This window comes from Zea mays, chromosome 10 (assembly GCF_902167145.1).
Source record: "Zea mays cultivar B73 chromosome 10, Zm-B73-REFERENCE-NAM-5.0, whole genome shotgun sequence".
NCBI classification, from domain to species: domain Eukaryota; kingdom Viridiplantae; phylum Streptophyta; class Magnoliopsida; order Poales; family Poaceae; genus Zea; species Zea mays.
The window spans coordinates 81933411-81947898 of NC_050105.1; the positions used below are offsets into that span (position 1 = coordinate 81933411).

Genomic DNA, 14488 nt, shown 5'->3' on the forward strand with positions numbered 1-14488 from the left:
GAGACGCCCTAGCATTAAGGATGGCATTGGCTTCCAAAGGGGAGACAATGTCAAAATTAGTGCCCCTCCTAAAAGATTGTCAAATTTTGTTAAGGGCAAGGCTCCCATGCCTCAGGATAACGAGGGTTACATTTTATACCCTGCCGGTTATCCCGAGGACAAAATTAGGAAAATTCATTCTAGGAAGTCTCACTCTGGTCCTAATCATGCTTTTATGTATAAGGGTGAGACATCTAGCTCTAGGCAACCAACCCGTGCCAAGTTGCCTAGAAAGAAAACTCCTAATGCATCAAATGATCATACCATTTCATTTAAGACTTTTGATGCTTCTTATGTGCTTACTAACAAATCCGGCAAGGTAGTTGCCAAGTTTGTTGGGGGCAAACACAAGGGTTCCAGGACTTGTGTTTGGGTACCCAAAGTTCTTGTTTCTAATGCCAAAGGACCCAAAACCGTTTGGGTACCTAAAATCAAGAACTAAAATTGTTTTGCAGGTTTATGCATCCGGGGGCTCAAGCTGGATACTCGATAGCGGGTGCACAAACCACATGACAGGGGAGAAGAAGATGTTCTCCTCATATGAAAAAACCAAGATCCCCAACGAGCGATCACATTTGGGGATGGAAATCAAGGTTTGGTCAAAGGATTGGGTAAAATTGCTATATCACCTGACCATACTATTTCCAATGTTTTTCTTGTTGATTCATTAGATTACAATTTGCTTTCCGTATCCCAATTATGTCAAATGGGCTACAACTGTCTATTCACTGATGTAGGTGTCACTATCTTTAAAAGAAGTGATGATTCAATAGCATTTAAGGGAGTGTTAGAGGGCCAGCTATACTTAGTAGATTTTGATAGAGCTGAACTCGACACTTGCTTAATTGCTAAGACTAACATGGGTTGGCTCTGGCACCGCCGACTAGCCCATGTTGGAATGAAGAATCTTCATAAGCTTCTAAAGGGAGAACACATTTTAGGATTAACAAATGTTCATTTTGAGAAAGACAGGATTTGTAGCGCATGCCAGGCAGGGAAGCAAGTTGGAGCTCATCATCCACACAAAAACATCATGACGACCGACAGGCCACTAGTGCTCCTACACATGGATCTATTCGGCCCGATTGCTTACATAAGCATCGGCGGGAGTAAGTACTGTCTAGTTATTGTGGATGATTATTCTCGCTTCACTTGGGTATTCTTTTTACAGGAAAAATCTCAAACCCAAGAGACCTTAAAGGGATTCTTGAGACGGGCTCAAAATGAGTTCGGCTTAAGGATCAAGAAAATAAGAAGCGACAACGGGACGGAGTTCAAGAACTCTCAAATTGAAGGCTTTCTTGAGGAGGAGGGCATCAAGCATGAGTTCTCTTCTCCCTACACCCCTCAACAAAATGGTGTAGTAGAGAGGAAGAATCGAACTCTATTGGACATGGCAAGGACCATGCTTGATGAGTACAAGACTTCGGATCGGTTTTGGGCCGAGGCGGTCAACACCGCTTGCTACGCCATCAACCGGTTATATCTTCACCGAATCCTCAAGAAGACATCATATGAACTCCTAACCGGTAAAAAGCCCAATATTTCTTATTTTAGAGTCTTTGGTAGCAAATGTTTTATTCTTGTTAAAAAAGGTAGAAAATCTAAATTTGCTCCTAAGACTGTAGAAGGCTTTTTACTTGGTTATGACTCAAACACAAGGGCATATAGAGTCTTTAACAAGTCCACTGGACTAGTTGAAGTCTCATGTGACGTTGTGTTTGATGAAACTAACGGCTCTCAAGTAGAGCAAGTTGATCTTGATGAGATAGGTGATGAAGAAGCTCCGTGCATCGCACTAAGGAACATGTCCATCGGGGATGTGTGTCCTAAGGAATCCGAAGAGCCTCCAAAAGCACAAGATCAACCATCCTCCTCCACTCAAGGATCTCCACCAACTCAAAATGAGGATGAAGCTCAAGTTGATGAAGTAGAAGATCAAGCAAATGAGCCACCTCAAGATGACGGCAATGATCAAGGGGGAGATGCAAATGATCAAGACAAGGAGGATGAAGAGCAAAGACCGCCACACCCAAGAGTCCACCAAGCAATCCAACGAGATCACCCCGTCGACACTATCCTCGGCGACATTCATAAGGGGGTAACTACTAGATCTCGTGTTGCACATTTTTGTGAGCATTACTCGTTTGTTTCCTCTATTGAGCCACACAGGGTAGAGGAAGCACTACAAGATTCGGATTGGGTGGTGGCGATGCAAGAGGAACTCAACAATTTCACAAGGAACGAGGTATGACACTTAGTTCCACGTCCTAACCAAAATGTTGTAGGAACCAAATGGGTCTTCCGCAACAAGCAAGATGAGCATGGTGTGGTGACAAGGAACAAAGCTCGACTTGTGGCCAAAGGATACTCCCAAGTCGAAGGTTTGGATTTCGGTGAAACCTATGCACCCGTAGCTAGGCTTGAGTCAATTCGCATATTATTAGCCTATGCTACTTACCATGGCTTTAAGCTTTATCAAATGGACGTGAAAAGTGCTTTCCTCAATGGACCAATCAAGGAAGAGGTCTATGTTGAGCAACCTCCCGGCTTTGAAGATAGTAAGTACCCTAACCATGTCTATAAGCTCTCTAAGGCGCTTTATGGGCTCAAGCAAGCCCCAAGAGCATGGTATGAATGCCTTAGAGATTTCCTTATCGCTAATGGCTTCAAAGTCGGCAAGGCCGATCCTACTCTATTCACTAAAACTCTTGACAATGATTTGTTTGTATGCCAAATTTATGTTGATGATATCATATTTGGGTCTACCAACGAATCTACTTGTGAGGAATTTAGTAGGATCATGACACAGAAATTCGAGATGTCTATGATGGGGGAGTTGAAGTATTTCTTAGGATTTCAAGTGAAGCAACTCCAAGAGGGCACCTTCCTTAGCCAAACGAAGTATACTCAAGATATTCTAAGCAAGTTTGGGATGAAGGATGCCAAGCCCATCAAGACACCCATGGGAACCAATGGGCATCTCGACCTCGACACGGGAGGTAAGTCCGTGGATCAAAAGGTATACCGGTCGATGATAGGTTCCTTACTCTATTTATGTGCTTCTCGACCGGACATTATGCTTTCCGTTTGCATGTGTGCAAGATTCCAATCCGACCCTAAGGAATCCCACCTTACGGCCGTAAAACGAATCTTGAGATATTTGGCTTATACTCCTAAGTTTGGGCTTTGGTACCCTCGGGGATCCACATTTGATTTGATTGGTTATTCGGATGCCGATTGGGCGGGGTGTAAGATTAACAGGAAGAGCACATCAGGGACTTGCCAGTTCTTGGGGAGATCCTTGGTGTCTTGGGCTTCAAAGAAGCAAAATTCGGTCGCTCTTTCAACCGCCGAAGCCGAGTACATTGCCGCAGGTCATTGTTGCGCGCAATTACTTTGGATGAGGCAAACCCTGCGGGACTACGGTTACAAATTAACCAAAGTTCCTTTGCTATGTGATAATGAGAGTGCAATCAAAATGGCCGACAATCCCGTCGAGCATAGCCGCACTAAGCACATAGCCATTCGGTATCATTTTCTTAGGGATCACCAACAAAAGGGAGATATCAAGATTGCTTACATTAATACTAAAGATTAATTAGCCGATATCTTTACCAAGCCACTTGATGAACAAACTTTTACCAAACTTAGGCATGAGCTCAATATTCTTGATTCCCGCAACTTCTTTTGTTAGATTGCACACATAGCTCATTTATATACTTTTGATCATATCTCTTTTATATGCTATGACTAATGTGTTTCCAAGTCTATTTCAAATCAAGTCATAGGTATATTGAAAGGGAATTGGAGTTTTCGGCGAAAACAACGGCTTCCACTCCGCAACCTATCCTTCGCCGTCGCTCCAAGCCACTCTCCATCTCTGGGGGAGAGAACAAAAGGACTTCATCTTTGGTATAATCTTAACTCATTTGTTTATGACCAAAGAGGAAGACATTACCTCGAGGGCTCTAATAATTCCGTTTTTGGCGATTCATGCCAAAGGGGGAGAGAGTATGAGCCCAAAGCAAAAGGACCGCACCACCACCAATTTCAAAAAACTTAGTGTTTTCCAAGAGTATTTATCAATTGGTATCCTATTGTGTTCAAAAGAGGGAGAAAGTAGTATTTCAAAAATGATATATCAAAACCCTCTTGAACACTAAGAGGAGGATCTCCTTTAGGGGGAGTTTTGTTTAGTCAAAGGAAAAGCATTTGAAACAGGGGGAGAAAATTTCAAATCTTGAAAATGCTTTGCAAAATCCTATTCATTTACCTTTGACCATTTGCAAAAGAACTTTGAAAAGGATTTACAAAAGAGTTTGCAAAAACAAAACATGTGGTGCAAGCGTGGTCCAAAATGTTAAATAAGAAAGAAACAATCCATGCATATCTTGTAAGTACTTATATTGGCTCAATTCCAAGCAACCTTTACACTTACATTATGCAAACTAGTTCAATTATGCACTTCTATATTTACTTTGGTTTGTGTTGGCATCAATCACCAAAAAGGGGGAGATTGAAAGGGAATTAGGTTTTCACCTAGTTCCTAAATAATTTTGGTGGTTGAATTGCCCAACACAAATTGTTGGACTAACTAGTTTGCCCAAGTATATAGACACTACAGGTGTAAAAGGTTCACACTCAGCCAATAAAAAGATCAAGAGTTGGATTCAACAAAAGAGCAAAGGGCCAACCGAAGGCACCTCTGATCTGGCGCACCGGACTGTCCGGTGTGCCACCGGACAGTGTCCGGTGCACCAGAGGACTCCAGCTCGAACTTGCCACCTTCGGGAATTTCCTGAGGCACTCACGCTATAATTCACCGGACTGTCCGGTGTACACCGGACAGTGTCCGGTGCGCCATGGATGAGTCGCTTCAGGAACTCGCCAGCCTCGGGAATTCACTTCGGCCGCTCTTCTATAATTCACCGGACTGTCCGGTGTACACCGGACTGTCCGGTGCAACAGCGGAGCAACGGCTATTTCGGCGCCAACGGCTACCTGCACTACATTTATTGCGCGCTCTGCGCGCGCAGAAGTCAGGCGTGTCCATACCGGCGCACCGGACAAGGAACAGTGGATGTCCGGTGTGCACCGGACATCCAGGCGGGCCCACAAGTCAGAAGCACCAACGGTCAGAATCCAACGGCAGTGATGACGTGGCGGGGGCACCGGACTGTCCGGTGTGCACCGGACTGTCCGGTGCGCCATCGAACAGACAAGCCTCCCAACGGCCACTTTTGGTGGTTGGGGCTATAAATACCCCAACCATCCCACCATTCATTGCATCCAAGTTCTCTACTTCCCAACTACTACAAGAGCTCTAGTATTCAATTCTAGACACACCAAAGAGATCAAATCCTCTCCAAATTCCACACAACGCCATAGTGACTAGAGAGAGTGATTTGCTTGTGTTCCTTCGAGCTCTTGCGCTTGGATTGCTTCCTTCCTTCTTGATTCTTTCTTGTGATCAAACACTCACTTGTAATTGAGGCAAGAGGCACCAAGTGTGTGGTGGCCCTTGCGGGAAGTTTGATTCCCAAGTGATTTGAGAAGAGAAGCTCACTCGGTCCGAGGGATCGTTTGAGAGAGGGAAGGGTTGAAAGAGACCCGGCCTTTGTGGCCTCCTCAACGGGGAGTAGGTTTGCAAGAACCGAACCTCGGTAAAACAAATCCGCGTGTCACACTCTTCATTTGCTTGCGATTTGTTTTGCTCCCTCTCTCGCGGAACTCGTTTATATTTCTAACGCTAACCCGGCTTGTAGTTGTGATTATTTTTGAGAATTTCAGTTTCGCCCTATTCACCCCCCCTCTAGGCGATTTTCAAAATACCATCGGTGAATAGTAACGGTGAATAGTAACGATGAACAGTAACGATGAATAGAGACTATGAACGATGAATAGAGACTATGAACGAACGATGAATAGGGACTATGAACGAATGATGAACGATGAATAGGGACTATGAACAATGAATAGGGACTATGAACGAACGATGAACGATGAATAGGGACTATGAACGAACGATGAATAGGGACTATGAACGAATGATGAATAGGGACTATGAACGAACGATGAATAGGAACTATAAACGAACGGACGAACGATCGAAATTTCGGCAGCATAACAGTTGAACAAAGATTATTTGGACGAACGAACGGACGAACGATCGAACGAACGGACGAATGAACCATGAAGGATCGGACGAACGAACGAACTAAGAACAGGTGGACGAACAATCGAATGAACGACCGAACGATCCTTGTGCTTGTGTGGGAGTTGGAGTGGGCGTGTGGGGGGAAGAGATTTGCCATGAAATGGCTTGGGGTGGCTTGCAAGGAGGCCCTTGCCCCTTTATTTATAGGCTAGGTGGGAGGATTAGGGGGAGGATGCGAGAATTAGTGGGAGATAAGCATGTATTAGTCATGTATAAGTGAAATTAGCTTGTAGACCTCACCGTATGACACTAGAGGCATACGTATACGCATGAGCATGAGGAAAATTATGGAGAAAATATTTATAGGGACTTTAAAAATGATTCCGAAGGTATTTCCCAGGAGGAAAATATTTAGAGAAATATCGGTGGAATATTTGAGCAGTATTTCTGGAAAGAATTTGAGGGGATCACTGGGAAAATATTTATAGGATATTTTGAGGATAATATGGACCACTATATTTTATTTGTTGATATCAACTTGCAAACAAACATTTTGAAACGAAATTTAAAATTCATTTTAAATTTAGAGTTAGTTTGAGAAAAGTTCAAGATTTGAAATTTTGGGGTGCTACACAAACCAGCAACCTCATCACTTCTTTTCCCCATTTTGCCTATTTTCAATGGCAAACTCTATGTCCAATTCCGGAGAAAATAAACACATACATTGGCTTTGAACCTACAACAGTATAACTATAGTTTTGCAGAATATATAATACATCACACAAACATAAGTTCAGTTATCCACCATGTGACACAAACACTCCTGTACATACTATGAAGTGTTCTTTCCCACCTTCAATCTCGCAACATATATACGTGATTGCTCAACAAAATGTGAAAAAAACTAATATATGGCAGGCTGCATCAAACTGTTGTGTTAAATGGTTAAAAAAACTAAAGCTATACACAGATGAGATGCAAACTATGATTGTTGACTCTAAACACACATTCACACATGTAGCCGAACATATATATCTTTATGTTTTATATTTTATATTTAAATATAAATAAAAACTGTAGCAACGTATTTACAGCTCGCTAGTTTTATAGAATGCGACACTTTTTCCTATAGAAATGAAAAAGTAATTTCTCTAGAATACTTTTTGTACAATTCTTATATTTTTTTCAAAGAGATCCTCACGCTTGTTGGCTTCAAACAATACACCTAAATGACCACTCAGTCATGTCATAAAGGCTAAGATCTGCCTATTTTGTATCAACAGAAATGCCACGACAGTGTAGAGTGTGAATCACCTAAAGATTTGTTGATCTCGTATTAATTTGGTGTATATGTGATTAGAAAACACAAATGACATGTCAGCCTAAAGCGCAAAACATTGAAACTTACGTGATGACGTCCACCGTACCATAAAAAACGTGACAATTTTTTTTAAAAAAGGTTAAACCAGGATGACACATCCCACAAATCGGCCAAAAAATAGGGCACGCATACTCTCCTTGTATCGCACAAGTAACTGAACCCTAGAAAAAAAAGCCCTAAAGTCCAAACAAACCTCCCCTAAAAATGCAAGTGGATGAGGCCAAAACCATACGAATCCCATCCAAATCTACATCCACATCCGCTGATTTTTAAATGCTGCCAAATCTAATCGCATTCACATACTCAGCACACACATCAGATCGCCACATCTCCGACACCAACCCTCCTCCCCCTCTCGCCGTCGGCCCCGCCCGTCAGCCTCGGCCGAGTGCGTCTGCCTCGCACTCCCGCGGCCCCTATAGACAGAGCAGCCGCTCTAGAGCGGGAGGAAAGGCGAGCAGAGGAGACAGAGATGGGGAAGGGAGGAGGAGAAGAGGACGGCGCGGCGGCGGCCGCGCGCGCGGCGGAGCAGGCGCGGGAGCTGCAGGACGCGGCGGCTGCGCTGCTGACGCAGACGCGGGCGGAGGAGGAGGCGCTGCGCCGCCGCGCCGCCGCGTTGCAGGGGGAGCTGCGGCGGCTACGCGAGGCCGCCGCGGCGCACGCGGACAGCGACAAGGTGCGCCTCTCGATGCTCCTCTCCGACGCACTCGCGCTCTCTGTGTGCGCGCGCGCGCTGCTGCCTCCCGACCCCCCTCCTGTGTTACTGCGCCCGGCGGTGGATGCGTGTCGGTGGGCGGACACGCTCGAGGAGATCGCGCTCCGTGCGGCTCTCCGGCGCGCCTAGGCCCTAGGGTTCCGCGCGCTGCTGGCTTGGCCCTGCGTGCTGCCTCGCTGGGCGGTGGGTGGCGCCGGATCGCCGGGGGAGATCTGCTTCTGCGGAACTACGATTTGGCCTGCTGTAAAAGCGCCAGCTCGCTTTCGTAGCGTCAATGCGGCTGTCTAGTCTGGGTGTCTGAGAGGGAACCTCTAGGAGTTCCTTGGATTGCTGAATCGCTACGCCATTTTCCGTGCCGCTGGTTGGTCGTCACAATGTGCGTGATTGCTCGTGCTGATGTGGTTGTGGTTTTGTCCAGGTTGAGGAGGACTTGGATCGAGCAGCGTGCCTCATCGCTGAAGGTGACGTTGCGTCGCTGCTCCCGAGCAAGACGCAAGGTGATTTGAGTTGTTTTAAGCTTCATCTTGTTCTTGGATTTTGTTTTTCTTTTTTCCCCGGGGGTGAAACCTGTGTTTTATTTATGACAATATCCTGTACTCCTGTACTTCTATTGGGTTTGCAGGCGCTTTTCTGAAAATGTTCTTGGGACCAGTAAATTTGCGGGCAACAAGGAAGGAGGTGCAGCTCAAGGTGAAGGAGGAGTACAATAGCTACAGGGTATGTGCTAAACTGCACTATTCATGGTAATTTTTGTGTCAAGTTGTGTTTTTCAATTGGGGACTCTGGGTGAATCATATAATTGTGCTTGAGGCACCGGTGGATTTCGAGTTCTGAAATTTGGCTTGTTCATTGATCCAAGCATCTTTGGAGCAATGCTATTTTAAGTTCGCTCGAAGTTTCCGCTAAATGAAAAAATGCACTGTCACAACGTGGAATTTATCTTTACCGACATTTGAGTAGTATTGGAACTAACTTGGGAAGCACAAAAGGTTGTTAGACTTCACGTTACAGGTCTGTGCTGCTCAGCTGACCAAATGCTAATAATAATTCTGTTTGTATGCTCTTCAGTCAATGTAGTGGTCTAACTTGTGGGAGAATCAGATTGTATCCACTACTTAACATAAAATTTTAAAGTCAATAAATTTGAATAAATGTAACTCTGATTTTCCTCTGAAATTATAGCGTTATAACTTCGAGTTATGTATAAGTTTACAGAAATGGCTAACACAACATCCATCTTGATCCCCTTTCTTTTTCCTACTGTAACATAATAAATGGCGAGTTCAAGGGCCCCTCTCTTACCCTTATCCTCTCAAGATTGTGCTGATACTAAGGGCCCATTTGGCAAAGCTCCAGCTCCTGCTTCTTTAGCTCCAGATCCTGATCCTCGTGAGGAGCTGATCCTCCTGATTCTCTTAGAGAATCAGAATCATTTTTAAAACCGTTTGGCAAGTAAACTGATTCTTGTCTGCTGAGAGTTGGTGGTCTGTGGCGATTGTCTGTTTTACCTTTTGCAGTTCAACTTTGTTACAAACTAATAAGTAGGATGCATATACGGAAAAAAATTATGAAACAATAACATATAAAATATTCCCATCATAGTAGTGTATAAAATGGTCTCAAATGTTTAATCCATGAATTGGCTCGTTATGTTTTTGTCCAATGGCAATTGCGGGTAATTTCGATCAAACTTTAAGGGGAGGTCCATATTTGGTTGGTTGAGGAGCTGTTTTAAGGGAGGGTGGAGCAGGTTTTTTTAGATCCCACCTTTCTTCACAAAAACGACTCCCAATTTTTCGGCTCCACACGAGAATCAGTTTAAAAAAATACCCGTTTGGCACGGCTCCTCTAGATCCTCGCTTAGAATCAGGAGCTGGAGCTGTGCCAAACGGGCCCTAAAACTAGCATCCTTTCTGTGCAAACGGAATAGTAACATTTTAGGAGAATTTCTATAATATTCCATCAAATATTATTTGGATTGTTCTACCATTGATCATATTTAAGTATACAAATAAGAAACTAGATGCATCCTTTTATTCTCTTCTTTTGTAAAAATGAATCTTAGTTTAGCTGTCAATGTTAGATCCTTGGATTATAGATCCAGACTAGCTAGAGAGTTTCTTATGTTTATAATCAACCTTTTCTCCCCATTTCCAGGACAGAACTGCCTTGCTGTTTCTTTGTTTTCCGGTGATTTTGTTGTTTCTTCGACAATGGTTATGGAATGGATGTTTTCCAGTATTGCCAGTTCAGCTATACCAGGTACACTCTAATGCTTGCTTGCGGCGATGCAGCATTAGTTGAATTAATCATATGTTTCATGTCATGCCAAAAGACACTGATATCTCAAATTACCTTGTATAGGCTTGGTTATTATTCCTGTATACCAGTTTAGCTTTGCGTGAGAACATACTGCGAGTTAATGGAAGTGATATTCGTCCTTGGTAAGGATCACTGATGCTCTGCCATATGATCGTATCTGAAAAAGCTAAGAATGTTCTGGCCTGTGGGTCAAAAGCTTTTAAACTAATGCATATGGGATAACTTCTGTTTTCCAAGACCTATTTGTTCACTTCCATTTGCCTTTTTTTCTGTTCCATACTGTGACTGTCTCTTGTTGTTTTCTCCCTTAAGGTGGATACTTCATCACTACTGTGCCATGCTGATGTCTCTTGTAAGTCTCACATGGGAGATAAAGGGGCAACCTAATTGTGCACGCAAGCAGGTATGCCTTTTGGATCTTTCCATTATGAAATGTACACAAGTACATGTGCTTAACCTGTTTCTTCTTTTGACAGAGAGGCGTGGAACTTTTCCTTTGCTGGGCCATAATGCAAGGATTTGTCATGATGCTGCAGAATAGATATCAGCGTCAAAGATTATATACTAGGATTGCTTTGGGGAAGGTATTTTTTTATATCGAGTCTAATAATCTTGCTTCAGCAATCTTTATATAATGGATGTTGATGGTCAAAGTTGGAGAAGTTTGACTTAGGAGTTAGGACAAACCTAAATGGACTTAATACTTGTGAAAGGAGGAAATGCACAATTGGCATGGTCTACCGACATCACTATTCGTTGCATGGCATTTAGCCGTGCAATAAACTTAAGTAAAAGCAATATTTTGTAACTGGAATTTTGCTTTGCCACCAGGCTAAAAGAATGGATGTTGTATGGGGAGAGACTGCTGGTGTTGAAGGTCAATTGTTGCTGTTGTGCCCTCTCCTTTTCCTCCTGCAGGTATTCTTTCTTCTGACGGCTGCATGTTGTTGAACACCTCACCTAGGTTTTTAGACATTGCAAACTTTTGTCCTGGTTCTCCTATTTAACATGCGAAATCGTTTTTGCATATAAATGATGCTTTTCTGAGAATTTCTTGATGATTGTGCCAACTGCTAAGTCTTTCTATATCGAATAATCATTTTGTTGTGCTATGATTGGTTCATGACTAAATCATGTAGCATGATGTTACAATCTTTTCATGGACGTATGACAGCTGGAGGAAACATTTGATGTTCTTTTTCGTTTTTTTTTTCTTTCAGGGATTCGAGGGTTATGTTGGGTTTTTACTTCTGCGCACAGCTCATACTGGCGTTGTCCCTGAGTGGCAGGTCAGAGACTTTAGCTGTCAATGAACAAGGATTCCATTGCATTTTGTAGTTGTCAATACAACCAGGATTCCGCAGTGTTTTGTCCGTGTCATAAGCTTTGTGCTTTGTCACAGGTTGTGGTATGCGGGATCCTGCTGATCGCGATGGCAATCGGTAACTTTGCAAACACAGTGGACACCCTGGTAACCAAGTCCCGGTTCAAGGCGAAGATGAAGAAATCCAAGGGCAGACGGGACCTCGACACATGCCCCTCGCCAACAGGTTCATCATCGCCGATAGATTCAGCGACCACCAAAGCATGAACAAGGCCAAGAGGAAAAGGTGCCCGTGTTTAACCCGGGTGTGTTACCACTGTAAAGCATTTTAGTGTTTTTTTTTCTTGGCCGTCAGCTCGTAATCCTGTCCGTCGTCTGTGTCGAAGCTCATACTCGTGTAATCAATCATCAGGCAAGTAGGCTGCTGATGGTTCTAGGCTGGAGGTGGCCGAGAATAAACTTGTGGTGTTTGTTTATATACCTGTACCCTGAATGAACATCGAGTGGGCTAGGGTGGTGGGCTTAGGACTATGTAAGGCTTAGCAAAATTTTCCAAGTATAGTTGTGAGACAGGCAGGCATTTGTCACAATGAATGAAACATGCGAAGTTGTATACACGTTGTGGCAATGTGTTGCTTTGTATGTTGGTTGGTGCATGCTTACGTTGCTCTGAAATGTTTGTTGTGTCACGAATTAAATGATGGTGAAGAAAACCAGTAGCAGGTTAGAAGATGCATGGTACTAGCAGCAGGATGAGGGGTGACAATAGGGCTAGATGGGTGGATGCCATGGCAGGGAAGGACGCTGTGGTTGATCACCGGCTAACGGCTGACGAGTTAGCATGGGAGAAAGTTTGGGGGATAGGATAACATCACAAATACGGCAGCTGGAGGAAGGCAGGTGTCACACCCGAATTTGCCCTTTGCCCTGATTTAAGAGTAAATCTCATATGTGCGATAATTAAAGATTCGCACATACAATGACTTACATTCACATATACAATGACTCAATACGCTAATTAAAGATTCACACATTCAATGACTAAGAAATAGATAATTCATCCTCAATTTAAGTTATAACTTGATTAGAGGTTGTTTTTAGTCAGAGTATAATTATAGAATCAAAATATTACATCAATTATATTTAGAAAAGCTAATCCCATAACCATAGGCTATATAAATATCTACTTATAAGAATATGTGTTATCCTATAGATAATGTTGTTACTGCGTAATAAATATATTTATGAAGTCAAATCGGAGTTAAAACGTAGGAGTTATGAATTTCCTAATGTTCTAGAATTATTTTTATATTATAAATGATTATCAACCCTATTTACCTATTTCTTTTATCTGTAAATGGACGACGGTGCTGCAGTGTTTTCACGTCGCCGGTGAGCAAATCGCCGCACCACGGTCACCCTCTTAGCTCGGCTAACAACGGGAGCATGCGACGGGCATAGGTGTTGGGGCCTTCGTCTTCCGAAGGTCCTCAAAACATAATTAAGCATTTGTTTTTAGCATAAGCTATTACAGGAAGCTTCATCTTTAGGATGCAAGCCTGTTCCTCGTGATGAAGGCATATGAGATGAAGACAAATCTAAAGATGATAAGAGTAAACGCCGAAGCTATCGCCAAATGGACAGTTTCGGCTTATAACAGAGATAAAGTATGATGATGATGCTGACCGAAGGGGAAAAAGACTACTTAGTCCTTAATGACTTGTATTACGGTCATACGTGAATATTGGAGACATAAATGTACTTTTACCCGGGCTGCGTCCCGTGCCTATAAATAGACGAACAGTAGCACCGTACTGTTCACGCTGAATTGTAATCATTCTCTCACGTCTTCACCTTCGAGCAAGCCGAAGGTACCAATGTAATATGAATCATGTTGATATTCATACATGTTTTGTAGAATGCAAATATGAATGGATTAACGAGATATAGTTATTGCTTTAGTTTCTTTGTATTCTTGTTCACATATTGAATGATGAAGGTATACCCTTCACGACCTTCGTCTCATGATCATTATATCCTTAGGGAAATAATGCTTCGGAAGACGAAGGTCCCTAATGATTAACAATTGTGTTGCCTTGTTATTGATTCACAACATTTGAGAACAAGTGACCAACATTGGCGCCCACCTCCGGTGAACTCACTTCCACAACCTTCGGCAAACGCTAGCCTTCGACATGCCGCCAAAGAAGACAACAACACTAGGGGCTGCTCTGCATCCACTGGACACCAATCAGGAGACGCTGTCACTGAGAGAGGCTAGCAGCCAGAAGAGAAAGGCTACCAGCCCAACACATCAGGAGGAAGAGTTGGACCAGAAGATCAGGGATTTAGAAGCTATACATCACTAGGTGCAGAGAAAAAGAGAAAAGATGCTTCGGCTAACCGAACTTCAAAGGAAGATCGATGAAGCAGCTGAAGAAATGCGCCACCTCGCGCAGGATGATCAAGGACAAGTGCCTCAACATAGAGAGCTTCGTCAAGAAACTCCAGTCAACGATGATGGATGGTATGATGATCTATACCATT

At 43.3% G+C, this 14488-nt stretch overlaps 1 protein-coding gene across 1 annotated transcript; it reads left to right on the plus strand.

Moving 5' to 3' along the window:
* The first annotated feature begins 7888 nt into the window (after positions 1-7888).
* On the plus strand, positions 7889-12617 carry LOC100277122 (TMPIT-like protein). Its single transcript, NM_001150780.2, has 10 exons — positions 7889-8256; positions 8714-8792; positions 8918-9012; positions 10453-10557; positions 10660-10739; positions 10930-11020; positions 11094-11201; positions 11449-11535; positions 11838-11906; positions 12020-12617. The coding sequence occupies exons 1-10, from the start codon at positions 8053-8055 to the stop codon at positions 12206-12208; spliced, it is 1107 nt and encodes a 368-aa protein (NP_001144252.1). The 5' UTR covers positions 7889-8052; the 3' UTR covers positions 12209-12617.
* The last annotated feature ends 1871 nt before the right edge of the window (positions 12618-14488 follow it).

Excerpts from the sequence above, each read along its gene's own strand:
- LOC100277122 (NM_001150780.2), top strand. The coding sequence starts at position 8,053 with ATGGGGAAGGGAGGAGGAGAAGAGGACGGCGCGGCGGCGGCCGCGCGC. Across the intron at positions 11,021-11,093 it reads CTAATTGTGCACGCAAGCAG|AGAGGCGTGGAACTTTTCCT; the intron begins GTATGCCTTTTG and ends TTCTTTTGACAG. Across the intron at positions 11,536-11,837 it reads CTCTCCTTTTCCTCCTGCAG|GGATTCGAGGGTTATGTTGG; the intron begins GTATTCTTTCTT and ends TTTTTCTTTCAG.